The 16,936-nt window shown below is 36.5% G+C and overlaps 1 protein-coding gene across 10 annotated transcripts in view; it reads left to right on the top strand.

Moving 5' to 3' along the window:
* The window catches only part of SNX14 (sorting nexin 14), a 99,061-nt gene that overhangs the window by 53,556 nt on the left and 28,569 nt on the right, over positions 1-16,936 (top strand). For all 10 annotated transcript variants that reach the window (XR_015251374.1, XR_015251375.1, XM_086707350.1 and 7 more), the window contains 6 exons: positions 7,221-7,422; positions 9,501-9,584; positions 11,697-11,797; positions 13,822-13,933; positions 16,609-16,649; positions 16,793-16,912. Coding sequence is in view for 8 of the 10 variants with exons in the window: in XM_086707350.1 (XP_086563476.1) it covers positions 7,221-7,422; positions 9,501-9,584; positions 11,697-11,797; positions 13,822-13,933; positions 16,609-16,649; positions 16,793-16,912 (660 nt within the window). In the remaining 2 variants the exon portion in view is untranslated. The remainder of the gene's footprint in view (positions 1-7,220; positions 7,423-9,500; positions 9,585-11,696; positions 11,798-13,821; positions 13,934-16,608; positions 16,650-16,792; positions 16,913-16,936) is intronic.

Raw genomic sequence — 16,936 nt, 5'->3', positions numbered from 1 at the left:
ACCTACTAAATCAGTTCGCATTTTAACAAGATTCCCAGTTGATTTATATGCACATTAACCCACCATACTATTTTATTTTTGTGATCTTTGCACATGCTGCCCTTAAAATGCCCTACCTTTATATGTACCTAGAAAGTTCATACTTAACTTTCAGAATCCAGCCTCTCCCATAAACCTTTATCTGGGTCCCCCAGTGGAATTGAACATTCTCTCCTTTGTGCCCCTTATTAGATCTTATGTTAAAACATGTACCATATAGTGTATTTGAAATGATATGTTTATGATTGTTTTCCATACCAATTAGTTCTATAAAGACAGATACTGTCTCATTTGTGCTTTTTATTTGTTTAATAAATCTTTATTAAATAGAGTCCCTGTATCCTTATTTTGCCCATTAATGACTCTGAGCACTGGAGATAAAATGATTAAGACGGAGACTTTCCCCTTAAGAGATTCACTAACCTGGATATAAAAGGGATGAATAATAGTGATTGGATTGGCAGTGACCTAGAAGAAGGAATGGGGGAAGAGAGGAGTAAATTAACCCATTTTTTTCTCTGTACTTCTTCTTTTTGACCTCTGTCCCATTGCAGTGATGAATTATCGAGGACATTCATTGCTTTTTCATAGTTTAAGTGGAAAAAAATTTAATTCTTTTTTTTTTTCCTTCTTAGGTAATCTAAATACAACATTTTTTTTCTGTTTATACCCCCCCTTTTTTTTTTAAGTTTGTTTATTTTGAGAGAGTGAATATGAATAGGGGAGGGGCAGAGAGAGAGAGAGAGAGAGCGCGAGCGAGAAAATTCCAAGCCCGACATGGGGCTGGATCACACAAACTGTGAGATCATGACCTAACCCAAAATCAAGAGTTAGATGCTTTAACTGACTGAGCCATGCAGGTGCCCCTGCCCTTGTTTTTTCTTAAAAGTGTGGGTAGAAGAAAGACAGTAAACCCGAGGAAGCAGTCATTTTTCAAAATGATGTTTATATATTTTTTAATTTTAAGTATATTATAGTGTCAATTTTTTAATAATACGCAAAAGTGGAAACAAATTTAAAATACTACTCATAATTGTAACACCCAGTAACTCACCTCTATTAACATTTTGGTGGTTTTCTTTTTTAAAAAGTACCTTTCCTTTCTCATCCACATAGATTAGGGTACACCATTATATATAATGTATATGTATAGTATATAGTTTGCTATCCTGCTTTGTCCCCTCTTAACATTACAACAAAAGCATTTACCCATGTTATTGTGAACTTTTTAAAACATAATTTTTGTTCAGGAAGACGTACTTTTTCGTTCTGCCCAATTACTTGTTCTGCCCAATATAAGCTCGTTTTTTTGTTTTTTTGTTTTTTTGTTTTGCTTCAGGAATAGGAGGATAATCTTCAAAAAGGTGAGAGAGTTCTGTTTTGTAGTGGTTCAAGGAAGAAGAAAAGTCTTGATTTGGAAGCAAAGATAGTGATAATGGAAAGCAGGAAAAGAAAGCAAACTAATCTCTAATATTCTGAAAAGAAAAGGTAGGGGCGAAGAGGCTGTTGGCCCAGACCAAGACAGTACTACTTAGGATTTAGAGAGCACTGTGCTAGTTTCGTTTCGTTTCGTTCCGTTTCGTTTCGTTTTGTTGTTTTTTTCTTTTCTTTTCTTTTCTTTTCTTTTCTTTTCTTTTCTTTTCTTTTCTTTTCTTTTCTTTTCTTTTCTTTTCTTTTCTTTTCTTTTTTCTTTTCCCTTCCCTTCCCTTCCCTTCCCTTCCCTTCCCTTCCCTTCCCTTCCCTTCCCTTCCCTTCCCTTCCCTTCCCTTCCCTTCTCTTCTCTTTTCTTTTTTTTCTTTTCTTTTCTTTCTTTTCTCTTCAAGTTTATTTTTTTAAGTAATCTCTACCCCCAGTGTGGGGCTCCAACTCATGACCGTGAGATCAGAGGCACATATTCTTCCAACTGAGCCAGCCAGGCTCAGTTTTTAGTTTTTAGCTATGGGACCTTAGAGAATTGTCTTTGTCTTGTTTAGGAAGTTTAGAGGAAACTCTCACTACCGCAACTAAAAAGTACTTTGTGATTCAAATATGGGAACTGGAAGACATTTTCTTTTACTTATTTTATTTTTTTAAATAATTTTTTTAGTGTTCGTTATTTATTTTTGAGAGAGATGGAGACAGAGCACAAGCAGGAGAGGGGCAGAGAGAGAGGGAGACACGGAATCTGAAACAGGCGCCAGGCTCTGAGAGTGCGATGGGGGGCTCAAACCCATGAACTGGTGAGATCATGACCTGAACCAAAGTTGGACACTTAACCAACTGAGCTACCCAGGCGCCCCAAGACATTTTCTTTTAGAAACATTGATGTGATCATTTGGTGGCAATATTGCCTTGCTATGTGACCTTGGGTAAATTGCTTAATTTTATTGTGATTTAGTTTCCTCACATGTGAAATGGGGATTATAGTATCTAACTTACTTAAGGGTGTTGTGAGGATTAAATAAGTAGTATGCATAAAATGCTTAGAACAGTGCCTAGCATATGGTAAGCATAGTAATCAGTATACAGTATTAGAATAGAATTAGTTTTCATAAATATATGAATGTAAATTGTGAGATAGACATATGTATACTAGCCTGGGAACCAAAGTCCACTGCATAAGATTGAATCTGTATGAAAATATATGTATCTGTCCCAAGTTCAGAACTGATTTGCAAATAGACTTCTGGAATATAATATGCCCAATGGTGTATTGGTAGTTAATCTCCACATAGGAAAATATAATAGTGAGACTGTTAATACTTCTCAAGGAAATAGGGGGACATCTTTTTGTCTTTTATCTTCTGCTGCCCTTATTCTGTATTCTCTTTGTAGAGGGAACATCTATTTGAAAACAAGAAAGTACTTCGTTTTCCTTTTCATAAAATTTTGGTTTATAATGTTTATTTACTTTCAAAAAATATCATATAACATCAAAATTCTTCGAAGAAATAAATATTTCTCTAACTAGAATAATTATTCTCTGAATAATCTAGAGATTATTCATTAACCTCTTTTGATAAAAACACCTTTTAAATGGTAGCAGTAACAGTAATACATTTTAAAACGTCCTTTGTTTCATTGATATTTTTATGTTGCTAAGAATTTTGTTCTCCCATTTTCTTTCTTAGATTGATTTTGGGGAAGTTCTTTTTATTTAAGAATGTCTATTTTTTGGGGGTGCCTGGGTGGCTCGGTTGGTTAAGTGTCCACCTCGGCTCAGGTCATGATCTCATAGTTCATGAGTTCAAGCCCCGTGTCGGGCTCTGTGCTGGCAGCTCAGAGCCTGGAGCCTGCTTCAGATTCTGTGTCTCCCTCTCTCTCTGCCCCATCCCCACACATGCTCTGTCTCTGCCTTAAAAATAAATAAAACATTAAAAAATTTTTAAAAAAAGAATGTCTATTTTTAAAAATTTTTTAAATTTGTTTTTTAATATTAAATGTTTTTATTTATTTTTGAGAGAGACAGCCAGCGTGAGTGGGGGAGGGGCAGAGAGCTAGGGAGACACAGAATCTGAAGCAGGTTCCAAGCTCTAAGCTGTCAGCATGGAGTCCAGTGTGGGGCTTGAACTCATGACCTTGAGATCAAGAGTTACATGCTCCACCAACTGGGCTAGCCAGGTACCCCAAGAATGTCTATTTTTTGGCATTTAGTCAACTTGTTAAATTATCTATCATTTTATTATTGATTTACCCTTCTTATATCTCAGAAGCTGAATCCATTGACAAAAATACAGTTGTAATAGCCATGGAAAATGCTGCCCTGTACCTCAGGCTCCAAATGGTGGAGTGGGCATTTCACTCACAAATTCTCTCTGTTTTTGTGTCAGGTGTGTAAGGAGATAGCCTTATCCCAAAAAGGCAAAACCCAACACATATTATCTGTTTTTATGGTTTCTTTTCCTTCCTTTTTAGGAATTGATGACTTTGTTTTCAATAGAGTATTAAGAAGTCCTCCTAAGATCACCAACAGTCTTATTAGGGATTATGGAAAGCCATTTTAGAACAAGAAAGAAAAGAATAATTGCGGGGCGCCTGGGTGGCTCAGTTGGTTGAGTGTTTGGCTTCGGCTCAGGTCATGGTCTCATGGTTTATGAGTTCGAGCCCCGCGTTGGGCTCTGTGCTGGCAGCTCAGAGCCTGGAGCCTGTCTTCGGATTCTGTGTCTCCCTCTCTCTCTGCTCCTCCCCTGCTCGTGTGCTGTCTCTCTCTCTCTCAAAAATAAATAAACATTAAAAAAAAATTAAAAAAGAATAATTGCTAAGGGACTTTGTGGGAGAAGAGAATTCACTTAGAAGAGAGGTGGCTGAGGCACCTGGGTGGCTCATTCAGTTAAGCATCTGACTTTGGCTCAGGTCATAATCTTGTGGTTCATAAGTTCAAGCCTTGCATCAGGCTCTGCCCTAACAGTGCAGAATCTGCTTGGGTCTGTCTGTCTGTCTGTCTCTCTCTCTCTCTCTCTCTGCCCTTACCCCACTTGTGTGTGTTCCTTCCTCTCTCTCTCTCTCTCTCTCTCTTTCTCAAAATAAAACTGGGGCACCTGAGTGACTCAGTTGGTTAATTATCTGACTTTGGCTCGGGTCATGATGTCATGGTTCGTGGGTTCGAGCCCAAAGTCTGGCTCTGCTGTCAGTGTGGAACCTGCTTTGGATCCTCTGTCTCCCTCTCTCTGTCCCTCCACCCACTCAAAAATAAATAAACATTAAGAACATGAATAAAACTTAAAAAAAAAAAAAGGTGACTGCCAGGTGTGGGAAGAAGTAGAATTGAGAGTGAAAGTTAGGGTGCTAAAATTGTGGAAATAAATCTCTCTCCACTACTGGTTTGCTCAGAATAGACTTTTCAGATTTCTTGTTAAGTACGAGAAATCTTTGACTCATTGCCTTAAAAAAGTATATTCAAGATGGATGTGTTTTATCTGTAATATTTGGCTTTCTTTAACATGAATTTTAGATGTATAAGTGACCAGGTGTTTTAATGTGCCAATTCAGAGGTTCTCTTCTTCTTCTTCTTTTTTTTTTTTTTTTTTTGCCAATTTTTTAAAATTTTTATTTATTTTTGAGAGAGAAAGAGACAGAGCACAAGTGGGGGAGGGGCAGAGAAAGACGGAGACACAGAACCCAAAGCAGGCTCCAGCACAGAGCCCGACTCAGGGCTCAAACTCACAGACTGTGAGATCATGACCTGAGCCGAAGTCAGACGCTTAACCAACTGAGCCACCCAGGCATCCCGGTTTTTCTAATTTTTTAAAAATGTTTACTTGAGACAGAGAGAGTGAGCGAGCAAGCATGAGCAGGGGAGGGGCAAAGAGAGGGAGAGAAAGAATCCTAAGCAGGCTCTGCACTCACAGTGTAAGCACGGTGCAGTGCTCGAACCCACAAACTGTGGGATCATGACCTGAGCCAAAATCGAGAGTTAGACACATAACCTACTGAGGCATCCAGGCTTCTCTAGAGGATTTTTTCTAATTTAATTAAGTTGGGACAGTTTTTCCTCCTTTCTGTATGTGTAGTTCTAGAACATGTTTAAAATTTCTTTCTAGGGGCGCCTGGGTGGCTCAGTCGGTTGGACGTCCGACTTCGGCTCAGGTCATGATCTCGTGGTCTGTGAGTTCCAGCCCCGTGTCGGGCTCTGTGCTGACAGCTCAGAGCCTAGAGCCTGTTTCGGATTCTGTGTCTCCCTCTCTCTCTGACCTTCCCCCGTTCATGCTCTGTCTCTCTCTGTCTCAAAAATGAATAAATGTTAAAAAAATAAATAAATAAATAAAATAAAATTTCTTTCTAAAAATAATTGTTCTTCATGTAATATTTTAAAATATTATTTTAGACATTTATATTATGAAAATTTTAGAAGCCAAGAGATGAAAAAATAACCTTAATTCTATGAAGGTGGATCCCTTTCAGGCCATTTTTCATTTTTGACATTACTTAAGCTGTAGTGAATATATTTATACTTGTATCTTTTCCACAGTTTTAAAAAGATTGACTTGGAATAAATACTTTCATTAGACTGCATTCCCAGAAAGGAGTTAAAAGATCTTCTTCAACTTACAATGGGATTACATTCTGATAAACCCATTATAAGTTGAAAATAACCTACTTTAAACAAGCTCTGAACACGTAACATTAGCCTACAGTTGGGCAAAATCATCTAACTCAAGGCCCATTGTATCATAAGGTGTTGACTGTCTTATGTAATTTATTGAATACTGTACTGAAAGTAAAAACAATGGTTGTATAGTGTATTGGTTGTTTACCTTTGTGATTTATTGAATACTGTACTGAAAGTAAAAACAATGGTTGTATAATGTATTGGTTGTTTACCTTGCAAGACCCACATCATGCTCCATGCTGACAACTCAGGACTTGCTTGGGACTCTCTCTTTCTCCCTCTCTCTCTCTCTCTGTTCCTCTTCATCCCCCGCTTGTGCTCTTTCTCTCTCTGAAATTAAATAAATAAACGTCAAAAAATTTTTTAAAAATTCAAAGTATAGTTTCTGCCGAATGCATATCGCTTTTGCATCTTGGTAAATTTGAAAAATCGTAAGTTTAACTATCTTAAGTCAGCGACCACCTGTACTTAGTTGAAACTGTGCTATGGTTCTTTCTAAATACATATTGTCGGGGCGCCTGGGTGGCGCAGTCGGTTAAGCGTCCGACTTCAGCTCAGGTCACGATCTCGTGGTCTGTGAGTTCGAGCCCCGCGTCGGGCTCTGGGCTGATGGCTCAGAGCCTGGAGCCTGTTTCTGATTCTGTGTCTCCCTCTCTCTCTGCCCCTCCCCCATTCATGCTCTGTCTCTCTCTGTCTCAAAAATAAATTAAAAAAAAAAAAAAAAACGTTAAAAAAAACACATATTGTCAAAACGAAAAAATATCAGTACATTAATTTTTTCTTCTTATTACCAAAGTTAAATATGTTTTTATACTTGTGTATTTTCAATATCGTTAATCTCTGAAGTGCCTATTTTCTCCTTTCTATGGAATTTGCACATACAGGTGATACGACAGAACCTGGAGTTGATGCTAGTAACTTGTTAGTTTTAATTTATCTTTATATTTTTAGTAGAAAATTTAGTATCTTTTAATTTCAGAAGTAGTAGAAAATTAGGAATTTATATGGGCACATTCTTTATAGTTGTATCTTGTATGCTATAGGTCTGAGGACCTGGAAATGTTAAATTTTTTTCTGATGATTTTTTTTCTAGATTGAAGAAGGTATTGTTGTAATGGAAGATGATTCTCCAGTGGAAGCTGTGAGCACACCTAATACTCCCCGAAACCTTGCTGCATGGAAAATTAGCATTCCATATGTAGACTTTTTTGAAGATCCCTCCTCTGAAAGGAAGGAGAAGAAGGAGAGAATACCTGTGTTTTGTATTGATGTTGAAAGAAATGATAGAAGAGCAGGTAGGAAGTTCTCTGAATACATTTCTTAAAAGGCGCCAGTTAGTCTATTTGTCAGGAATGGTAAACATTTTGCCATTTGTGACTATTGAGTATGACTGCATGTCCAAAAGATAAGTGTCTGGGGGCGCCTGGTTGGTTCAGTCAGTTGAGCGTTTGTCTTTGGCTCAGGTCATGATCTCACGGTTCATGGGTTTCAAGCCCTGCATCTGCTGTCAGTGCAGAGCCTGCTTGGGATCTTCTGTCTCCTTCTCTCTCTGCCTCTCCTCCTCTCTCTCTCAAAAATAAGCAAACATTCAAAAGATAAGTGTCCGAACAGAAAATTGAATGAAAACTTAGGCTTTTCTAGGTTATCTCTAGTACCACTTAACTAATTAGTTTGTTCAACCAATGCATATGCCACCTGTGAGACACCTGACAATGCAGCAGGGCATTTTATGTAATGTTCTTTTAATGGTTTTGCTACCATCATTAGCCATTATACTTATTATTAGTAACCCACATAGCACTATATTGGGTATTATACCAATTTCATTAAGACAGCATTTCTCCTCCTCCATTGTTGTGGGCTAATTAGAATTTATAAAAATGTGATAAAACACAATGTGAGAGGTTTTCATCATGTTTTCCTGTCTTCTTTTGGTTGTTTCAGGTGTGGACTAATAGATATAGGTGTAAATAGTATCCATGATGAGATAACAGACACCACCCTGGCTTTTGCCCAAGAAGTAGGGCATTCAGTGTAAACAAAAGCACATCAAACTTGTGCACATTTTGGGAATGATGAACAGAAAGATAAAATTGAGCTCAGAAAGAGGGAACTGTTTGTGGTGAAAGAAGGAAAGAAAATGGCAGTGTTAGGAAATGGTTTTGAGAGAGGACTGATGAAGTATTACAGCATGAAGGTCAGTGCTAATAATTCCCCTTATTTGTTTTTCTTTTTTTTTTTTTTATTTAAAAACATTTATTTGTTCTTTTTAAAAAAACTTTTTAATGTTTATTTATTTTTGAGAGAGAGAGACAGACAGACAGAGTGTGAGCAGGGGAGGGACAGAGAGAGGAGACACAGAATCCGAAGGAGGCTACAGGCTCTGAGCTGTTAGCACAGAGCCCGATGTGGGGTGTGAACCCACAAACCACAAGATCATGACCTGAGCTGTAGTTGGACGCTTAACCAATTGAGCCACCTAGGCGCCCCTATTTATTTGTTCTTGACAGAGAGAGAGAGAGAGAGAGAGAGAGAGAGAGAGAGAGAGAGAGAGGTAGAGGGGCAAAGAAAGAAGAAGAGAGAGAATCCCAAGCAGCCTCCATACTCAGTGCTGAGCCTGACACGGGGCTTAATCCCATGATCCTGAGATCATGACTTGAGCCAAAATCAAGAGACAGATGCTAAACTGACTGAGCCACCCCAGCGCCCCACTTATTTTTATTCTAAGCAACTTAAGGCACAGTGAGGTTATTTGTTCTAGTTCACTTAATAAATGGGGAAGCTGGGATTGGAATAGGCAGTCTGACTCAACTCATTGTGTAAACCATTACTTTGTGCTATTCAGTTTGGTAGCCACTAGCTTCATGTACCAGTTAAAATTAAATTATATTAAAATTTTAGTTCCTTACTTACAATAGTCACATTTCAAGTGATCAATAACTACATGTGGCTAATATCTACTATATTAATGCAGATAATAGAGAACATTCCAGAATTGCAGATAGCTCTGTTTGATAGTGCTGTTCTATACTGTATTAGATCAGGACAATTGGTAAATATTTGAGGGACCCAAAATTGATTACAAGTTTTTATGAAATACATAATTTATTTCTGTGACACTTAAAAATCTTGACTGTATAATTGTTTTAAATTTCTGTCAGCTCTATGATTCTTTTCTAGAAAAATGTGTTTTGAGATAACTTCATAAATAGGTGAAGTTTATCAGTCCCTTAAGAAATTTAAAATTAAGATATGGGATAAAATATGTTAATAATGTGATGTTAAGGAATAATAAATCATTAAGACTGGAAGAATTTCTTATAGTAGTTTATAAAATTATTTATTACTTACTGTGTATCCATTCAATTTACAGTTGGGCATGAGCCTGAACATTGGTCTGTCTATAGAAGATATCTTGAATTCTATGTACTTGAATCAAAACTAACAGAGTTTCATGGTATGTTGTCCTTTTTGTATAAAACATTACATTTTAGTATTAGCTTTCTTGAAGAAGCTGTTGAACTAGATTCATTTTTTTATTTTAAGTAATTATGCAAAGAAGTGTAATACTTAACACTTATGTACACTGCTATTAATATAGGAATGTACTGTTTTTATCTTATTTCTGCTTACAAATATTTTTGAAGTTTTTACAGTATACATGTATTACTTATTAATTTTTTAAAAAATATTTATGAGAGAGAGAGGGAAAGAGAGAGCACGAGCAGGAGAGGGGCAGGGAGCGAGGGAGACAGAATCCAAAGCACGCTCCAGACTCTGAGCTGTCAGCAGAAAACCCAACACCGGGGGCTTGAACTCACGAACTGCAAGATCATGACCTGAGCTAAAGTTGGACACTTAACTGACTGAGCCACCCAGGCACCTCAATAATATTAAAATTTAAAAGATAGCTATTGTTTAATTGTATTGTAGAAAAGTTTCTCTCTCCAGTTTAATTTTTGTTTATTTCCATGTAGCAGAGAATTTAAACCAGGCATTTTAGAGTTGCTCTGCTCTTTTACTACCATCTTTCTTGATAAACATGTTTGCTCTGAATCATGACAAATGTTTTGATTTAGCTCTTAGATTTAGATATGAAGACAAAACTTGTAATATTTCTTTTAAGGTTAGATCAATCAGAAAAGGGGAGCACTTTCCTTTTTTTAGGTATTCTCTTCACCTCTCAGTCTGTCTTATCTATTTTAGTTAATATCAAGGATGTAGTTATAAAGTATTTCCAGTCATTTTGCATGTAGATTGGTGAGTTCTATTTGTGTATTCTGAATCTTTTTCTTTTAGACCAGCTTTGTGGAGTGTCCCTGATCCAAATTCAGGTTGGTTCTCTATTGAGGACAGGAACCTTTTTTACCCTTCTTTACTAAGTGCTCTAAGTAAAACACTTGATAAAGAGACTACAGGAAGGTAAAAAAAAAATACAAGGTCCCATTCCAATCTTTTTGCTTAGATTTTGAATTTGTACTTGTCTTTAAATGGTTTTCTCTTGGGGCACCTGAGTGGCTCACTCGATTGAGCGTCTGATCCTTGATTTTGGCTCAGGTCATGATCCCAGGATCGTGGGGTTGAGTCCTGCATCGGGCTCTACACAATTAAGATTCTCTTCTCTCTCTTCCTCTGCCCCCCTCCGCTTGCTCTCTCTTAAATAATCTAGATAGATAGATAGATAGATAGATAGATAAATGAATAAATTAAAAAATGGTTTTTCTTTTTCTCTGCCAGTTTTGTGCAATGTCATTCTTGTCTCATTCTTTCTCTGAGAAATTTTCCTTTGGGTTTAGAGTTGAGAGAAGATAATTTATTCTATACTTTAAAGTCCTGGATCAACCTAAGTTGATTGGATTCCCAACAATATTTTTCTTTTTTGGTATTTAAATTTCTAGTCAGCCCTATTTGAGAAAGCAAGTCCATGTTTTTTGTTTTTATTTTTTTTTAATTTTTTTTTTTTTAACATTATTCATTTTTGAGAGACAGAGACACAGTAAGAGGGGGCAGGGCAGAGAGAGAGGGAGACAGAATCTGAAGCAGGCTCTAGGCTCTGAGCTGTTAGCACAGAGCCCAACACGGGGCTCTAACCCATGAAGCATGAGATCATGACCTGAGCCGAAGTCAGATGCCCAATCAACTGAGCCACCCAGGTGCCCTGAATGTCCATGGTTTTTAAATTTTGTTTTTTTAAGTTTGTATAGTATTAGCAGAATGCTACCTTTTCTCCCATGATAGAGTAGGTATTTCTTTGTAAGATTTTGTTGAATAGAATCCCACCAACTTCAAGATAATCTCATGATAAGTTTTTGAAGCTTTTTTACTAGTATCGAAGGCTAAATAAGTCTTTGTCAATGAAGAGTTGGTGAAATTTTGGATATCTGTATATTCAGGTTCTTTGGTTTGGACTTCTGAAGTGAAGCTCATGGATTTTGTCAAGATTACTTAAAAGATAATGCCACATCTCTGTAAGAGCATTGTGAATCTGATTTTGCCATAGTGAATTATAAATTAGGTTTTAAAGATGGTAGCAGAACATAGTAATAACTTACATATATATTAATTTCAGGCACATTTCCTGATGCCCAGCTTCCTTCCAAGAGGATCATTGGCCCCAAAAATTATGAATTCTTAAAGTCAAAGAGAGAAGAATTTCAGGAATATCTACAGGTATAGTAGTAACTTAATTTAAAACATTGCTAATCCTAGCATTCTCTAATCTTTTTTTCTCTTGTATATATATATATTTTGCTTTATAAATACCTGTCAATGTGGACTTCTAAAATTCTTTTCTTTTTAAGTTTATTTATTTTTGAGAAAGAGACAGAGTGAGTAGGGGAGGGGCAGAGAGAGAGAGAGACAGAGGATCCCAAGCAGGCACTGCACTGCCAGTGCAGAGCCTAATGCCAGGCTCGAACCCACGAACTGTGAGATCACGATCTGAGCTGAAACCAAGAGTCAGATGCTTAACCGACTGAGCCACCCAGGGTCCCCCTGAGCTACCCAGGTGTCCGAATTTTATTTTATTTTTTAGTGTGTGCACATGGTGTTATATAAACAATGTAATTGGTATGTGTTTTCCATTGTTGATGCAGTCAATTTAAAAGTTACTTACTTGAGGGGCGCCTAGGTGGCTCAGTCAGTTAAGCATCCGACTATTGGTGTCGGCTCAGGTCATGATCTTACGGTTGTGAGATTGAACCCTGCATTGGGCTCTGCACTGACAGCCAGAGCCTGCTTGGGATTCTCTCTCTTCTTCTCTCTCCATCCCTCTCCTTCTTGTGGATGCTCGCTCGTGTGCTCACTTGCTCTCTCTCAAAAAAAAAAAAGTTGCTTACTTGAGACTAATATAAAATTAATGACCATCTTTCTTTAATCAAGTGCCTAAGACCAAAGAGTGGATACTTTTTACTTTTTTTGTTTTGTTAAAAAAATCTTTTTTTTTAATGTTTGTTTATTTTTGAGAGAGAAGGTGTGGGGGAGGATCAGAGAGAGAGGGAGACAGAAGATCCCCAAGCAGGCTCTGTGCTGACAGCAGAGTCCGATATGGGCCTTGAACTCATGGGCGGTGAGATCATGACCTGAGTCAAAGTCAGATGCCTAACCAACTGAGCCACCCAGATGCCCCCTAAAAAAACCTTTTCTTTATTTGGCCATGAAATTTTTTAGATTTTATTAAGTATTCAGTTAAATTTGGATGCCTCTTTGCCCAAAGTAAGTATTTTAAGTTAAAAAAATACTCAACAGTATAAAGGAATATTTACATTTTATTTCTTGTGTTTAAACTGTTGAATACTTCAGCCCAGAAAATATTCATTATATAAGTTTTTGGTGGCGTGAAAATTGAAATATGAAATATTTTATTATTATTATGTTATTAACTTTAAATTATTAACGTCTGCAAGGATATTTGAATGCAGCATATAGGAATGTTAACCTTTGCCTTTGTTGATACCATTAACCCATTATTTGAATGGACTAAATCTTTCTAAGAATTGGAAGTACTGCATTCTAGAAGAGTATTTTCTGGTGATATGGAGCTAAAGGTTGCTATTACTGGTATTTCATTTATACAGATTTCTGCTCATAAAGTTTTGCAACTGTTTCAAGTTACAAAACAATATTAGGTAAGACTGGGTTAATTTTGGCTTTAAAAAGTCAGTTTATCTTGTAAGAAAATAGTGTTGCAAGAAGAACAGACAACAAATTTTTCAAGTTCACATTTCTACATTTAGTTTTCTTCAAAACCCTTGTGCCAACTTCTTTTAATTATCAAGATATTGTAGTACTTGTTTTATAGTTGAGACACAGAAATAATATTAGCTAATGTTTAATCTTCCTGTGTATCAGGTACTGTGCTAAATGCTTTATATAATAACGTTATAAAGTAAGGAGTAGTATTATCTTCATTTTACACTTGAGGAAACTCTTAGGTAGTTTAGGAACTTTTCTAGGGATACCTCACTGGTAAATGGAAGAGAGCCAGGATTCAAATTCTTTCATGTCTGACTGTAGAGGTTGAAGTCTTATCTGCTATGTGATATATTCTTTCTACAAATGTAGTTTTGTTATTCTGCAGATAAAATAGCTTTTGAGGATTTATAATTGTTTTTTTTAATCATTTTAATATAGTTTTGATCACCCTTCTGGTTATTAAGCTGTTTTTTCCCTTTTTTTTTCCTTTTTCATTTAAGAAACTTCTGCAGCACCCAGAACTGAGTAATAGTCAACTTCTGGCGGATTTTCTCTCCCCCAATGGCGGGGAAACACAATTTCTTGATAAGATACTACCAGATGTAAATCTTGGTAAGTCAGTTTAAAGAGTCATGTATGAGAGGATAAACTGAGAGGTGCCTGGGTGGCTCAGTCAGTTAAGTGTTTGACTGTTGATTTCGGTTCAGGTCATGATCTCACGGTTCATGAATTTGAGCCCTGCATCAGGCTCCATGCTGGCAGTGTGAAACCTGCTTGGGATTGTCTCTTTCTCCCTCTCTCTCTGTCCCTTCCCCATGGGTGTGTTCTGTCTCTGTCTCTCAAAATAAATAAACATACTTAAAAATTTTTAAGAAGTGGATAAACTGAAATAATCAGCATTTTCAGATTAATGAAGGAAGAGTAGTTTATATAGTGAAACCATGTATCAAATTCTAATAGACTTATTATACACTGTTAGTAGGAATATAAATTGGAAACTAATTGGGAAAACAGTTTGGTATAGAACTGAATGATCCAGTAGTTCCTCTCTGAGATATATATTCTAGAGAATCTTATATTCATATTATAGAATGTTCATAGCATTATTGTTTATAACCAGTCACTAAAACTGGAAATAATACAAATGTTCATCACCAATAGAGTAGACAGATAAATTGTGGTAGATTCATAAAATGAATACCTATAACGTGTAGCTATTTGCAACAACATTGTTAATCTTAAAACCATTAAGATGGTTTCTTTTACATAAAGTTCAGTATAGACCACAGAGATAAAGGCAGGAAAAATTTGGATTGTTAAAGATAATAATGGAGGTAGGGGCACCTGGGTAGCTCAGTTGGTTAAGCGTCTGACTCTTGATCTGGGCTCAGGTCATGATCTCATGGTTTGTGAGTTCGAGCCCCACATCAGGCTCTGTGCTGACAGTGCAGGTACTGCTTGGGGATCTCTCTCCCCGTCTCTCCCAGCCCCTCCTCAGCTCTCTCTCTCAAAATAAATAAATAAACATTAAAAAAAAGAGATAATAATGGAGTAAAGCAATATTTCTAAATATATTTTATATAATATAATCTGAAGTATATATAGAAGTAAATAAATGAATTAAATGTTGCAAGTGGGCATTTGGCTTTCATCTGTATCTCTTCAAATTAGTACATTCGGTCAGAGCCAAAATACTTGGTATTTGTACGTGGAGGTTTTCTTATCAGGGGAAAATGGGAGAACGTTTTATATTTGGTTATATATGATGTTTAGAAGACAGAATTGGGTAGACTTGGTTGCCAACTAGGATTGACTAAAGAAGAAGAAATGATCAGAGATGTGACCCAGATTTTCTATTTAAACATTTGGATGGATGCTGTTACTTGCTGAGATAAGGAATAAATTAAGGGTAGTTCTGAACTTGTTGAGTTTATAGAATCCAGTGAGAGGTTTTGTAAGGTAGGAGAGGCCAGGAGACAGGCAAGCAGTAGAGATTTGAGTGTTATATGAAGTCAGATTGAGCACATAATTTGACTCAGGAAGAGCATGTAGAAGAGACAGAGAAGCAAAGAGAATAAAGCTCGTCATTTAAGGAACTTGGAGAAGTCTAAGAGAGGAGTAGTTAACGGGGGTAGAAAGGAGAAATAGTCTGGTGGGAGAGGGTTAGGTGGTTTTCATGTCATAAAATAATCTACATTTTATTTTATTTATTTTTATTCTTAAATGTTTATTTTTGAGAGGGAGAGCACAAGCAGGGGAGGGGCAGAGAGAGGAGGATAGAGGATCCCAAGCGGGTCTGCGCTAACAGCAGCGGGCCCGATGTGGGGCTTGAACTCAAAAACCATGAGATCATGACCTGAGCCAAAGTCAGACACTCACCCAACTGAGCCACCCAGGTGCTCCCAACAATCTCCATTTTAATTTCTTATTAATATGTGTTCTGCTATTGCCATAAGCCTACTTTTTTCTAAATTGAACTGAAAGAAATTTAAGTCGCATTTATCAATTTTGACTAATTTTTAAAGGCATTTCTAATGTTTGAGAAAATCTCAAGGTGTTTGATATTTTAAAATAAGGGAACCTGGAGATAAGATCAAGAAGAGATTTTGGCAAACAGGATTAGAATATGTATTCTTAACCTAAAATTCAGATTATAAACTATTTAACCAATTTAAATGTTGTAGCAATTCTTAAAATTTTTTTGACTTTTGTATACTTTTAGATATCTTTATATATTCATCATTGTTTAAAATCTTTTGAAAACATTTCTTATGGAAAATTTCAAATATACATAAAAGTAGAGAATTTTGTATAATAAACTTCTCACGCTATTGCAACAGTTATCAACACTTGCCTTGTTCAGTCCTTCCCGCACCGACCCCCCCTCCCCAGCACTACTGGATTATTTTAAAGTAAATCCCCACAGGTTCCTGAGCCCCGCATCCGGCTCCCTGCTGTCATCACAGAGCCCACTTCGGATCCTCTGTCCCCTTGTCTCTCTGCCCCTCCCCCTCTTGCTCACGCGTGTGTGTGTGTGTGTGTGTGTGTGTGTGTGTGTGCTCTCTCTCTCAAAATAAACATTAAAAAAAAAGAATACCATATTTATTGTAAATTTCTGTTGAGTGTGAAATAGTAAGTTATATTTTTTATTGTTTTACTTTTTTTACTTGGCTTTTGAGTATTTAAAATTACCTAGTGAAAAAAAAATTACCTAGTGAAGTATTCATGTGAGCAATTTTGCAGTATATTATGCTTTCATAAAATTAATATTTTACTTTTAATTGCAGGTAAAATTATAAAGTCTGTTCCTGGAAAACTAATGAAAGAGGTGAATAACTGATTTATGTATATTCTGTAACATGATAGTTATAACCGTATTTAAATATCAGTGAATTTTAATGCATTATATGATTATTAAAAATCATAATCTTGATTTTTTATTTTCATACCATGATTTCTATGTCACAACAGAAAGGCCAGCATTTGGAACCTTTCATCATGAATTTCATTAATTCTTGTGAATCTCCAAAGCCTAAACCAAGTAAACCGGAACTGACCATTCTCAGCCCTACTTCAGAAAACAACAAGAAGGTACTGCATATTTATTGTTTGACA

The sequence above is a fragment of the Puma concolor genome, chromosome B2 (assembly GCF_028749965.1).
Source record: "Puma concolor isolate L17-30 chromosome B2, mPumCon1.1.hap2, whole genome shotgun sequence".
NCBI classification, from domain to species: Eukaryota; Metazoa; Chordata; class Mammalia; order Carnivora; family Felidae; genus Puma; species Puma concolor.
Note: the sequence above shows the minus strand (reverse complement) of the source record. Positions and strands in the feature narration are given on the sequence as shown.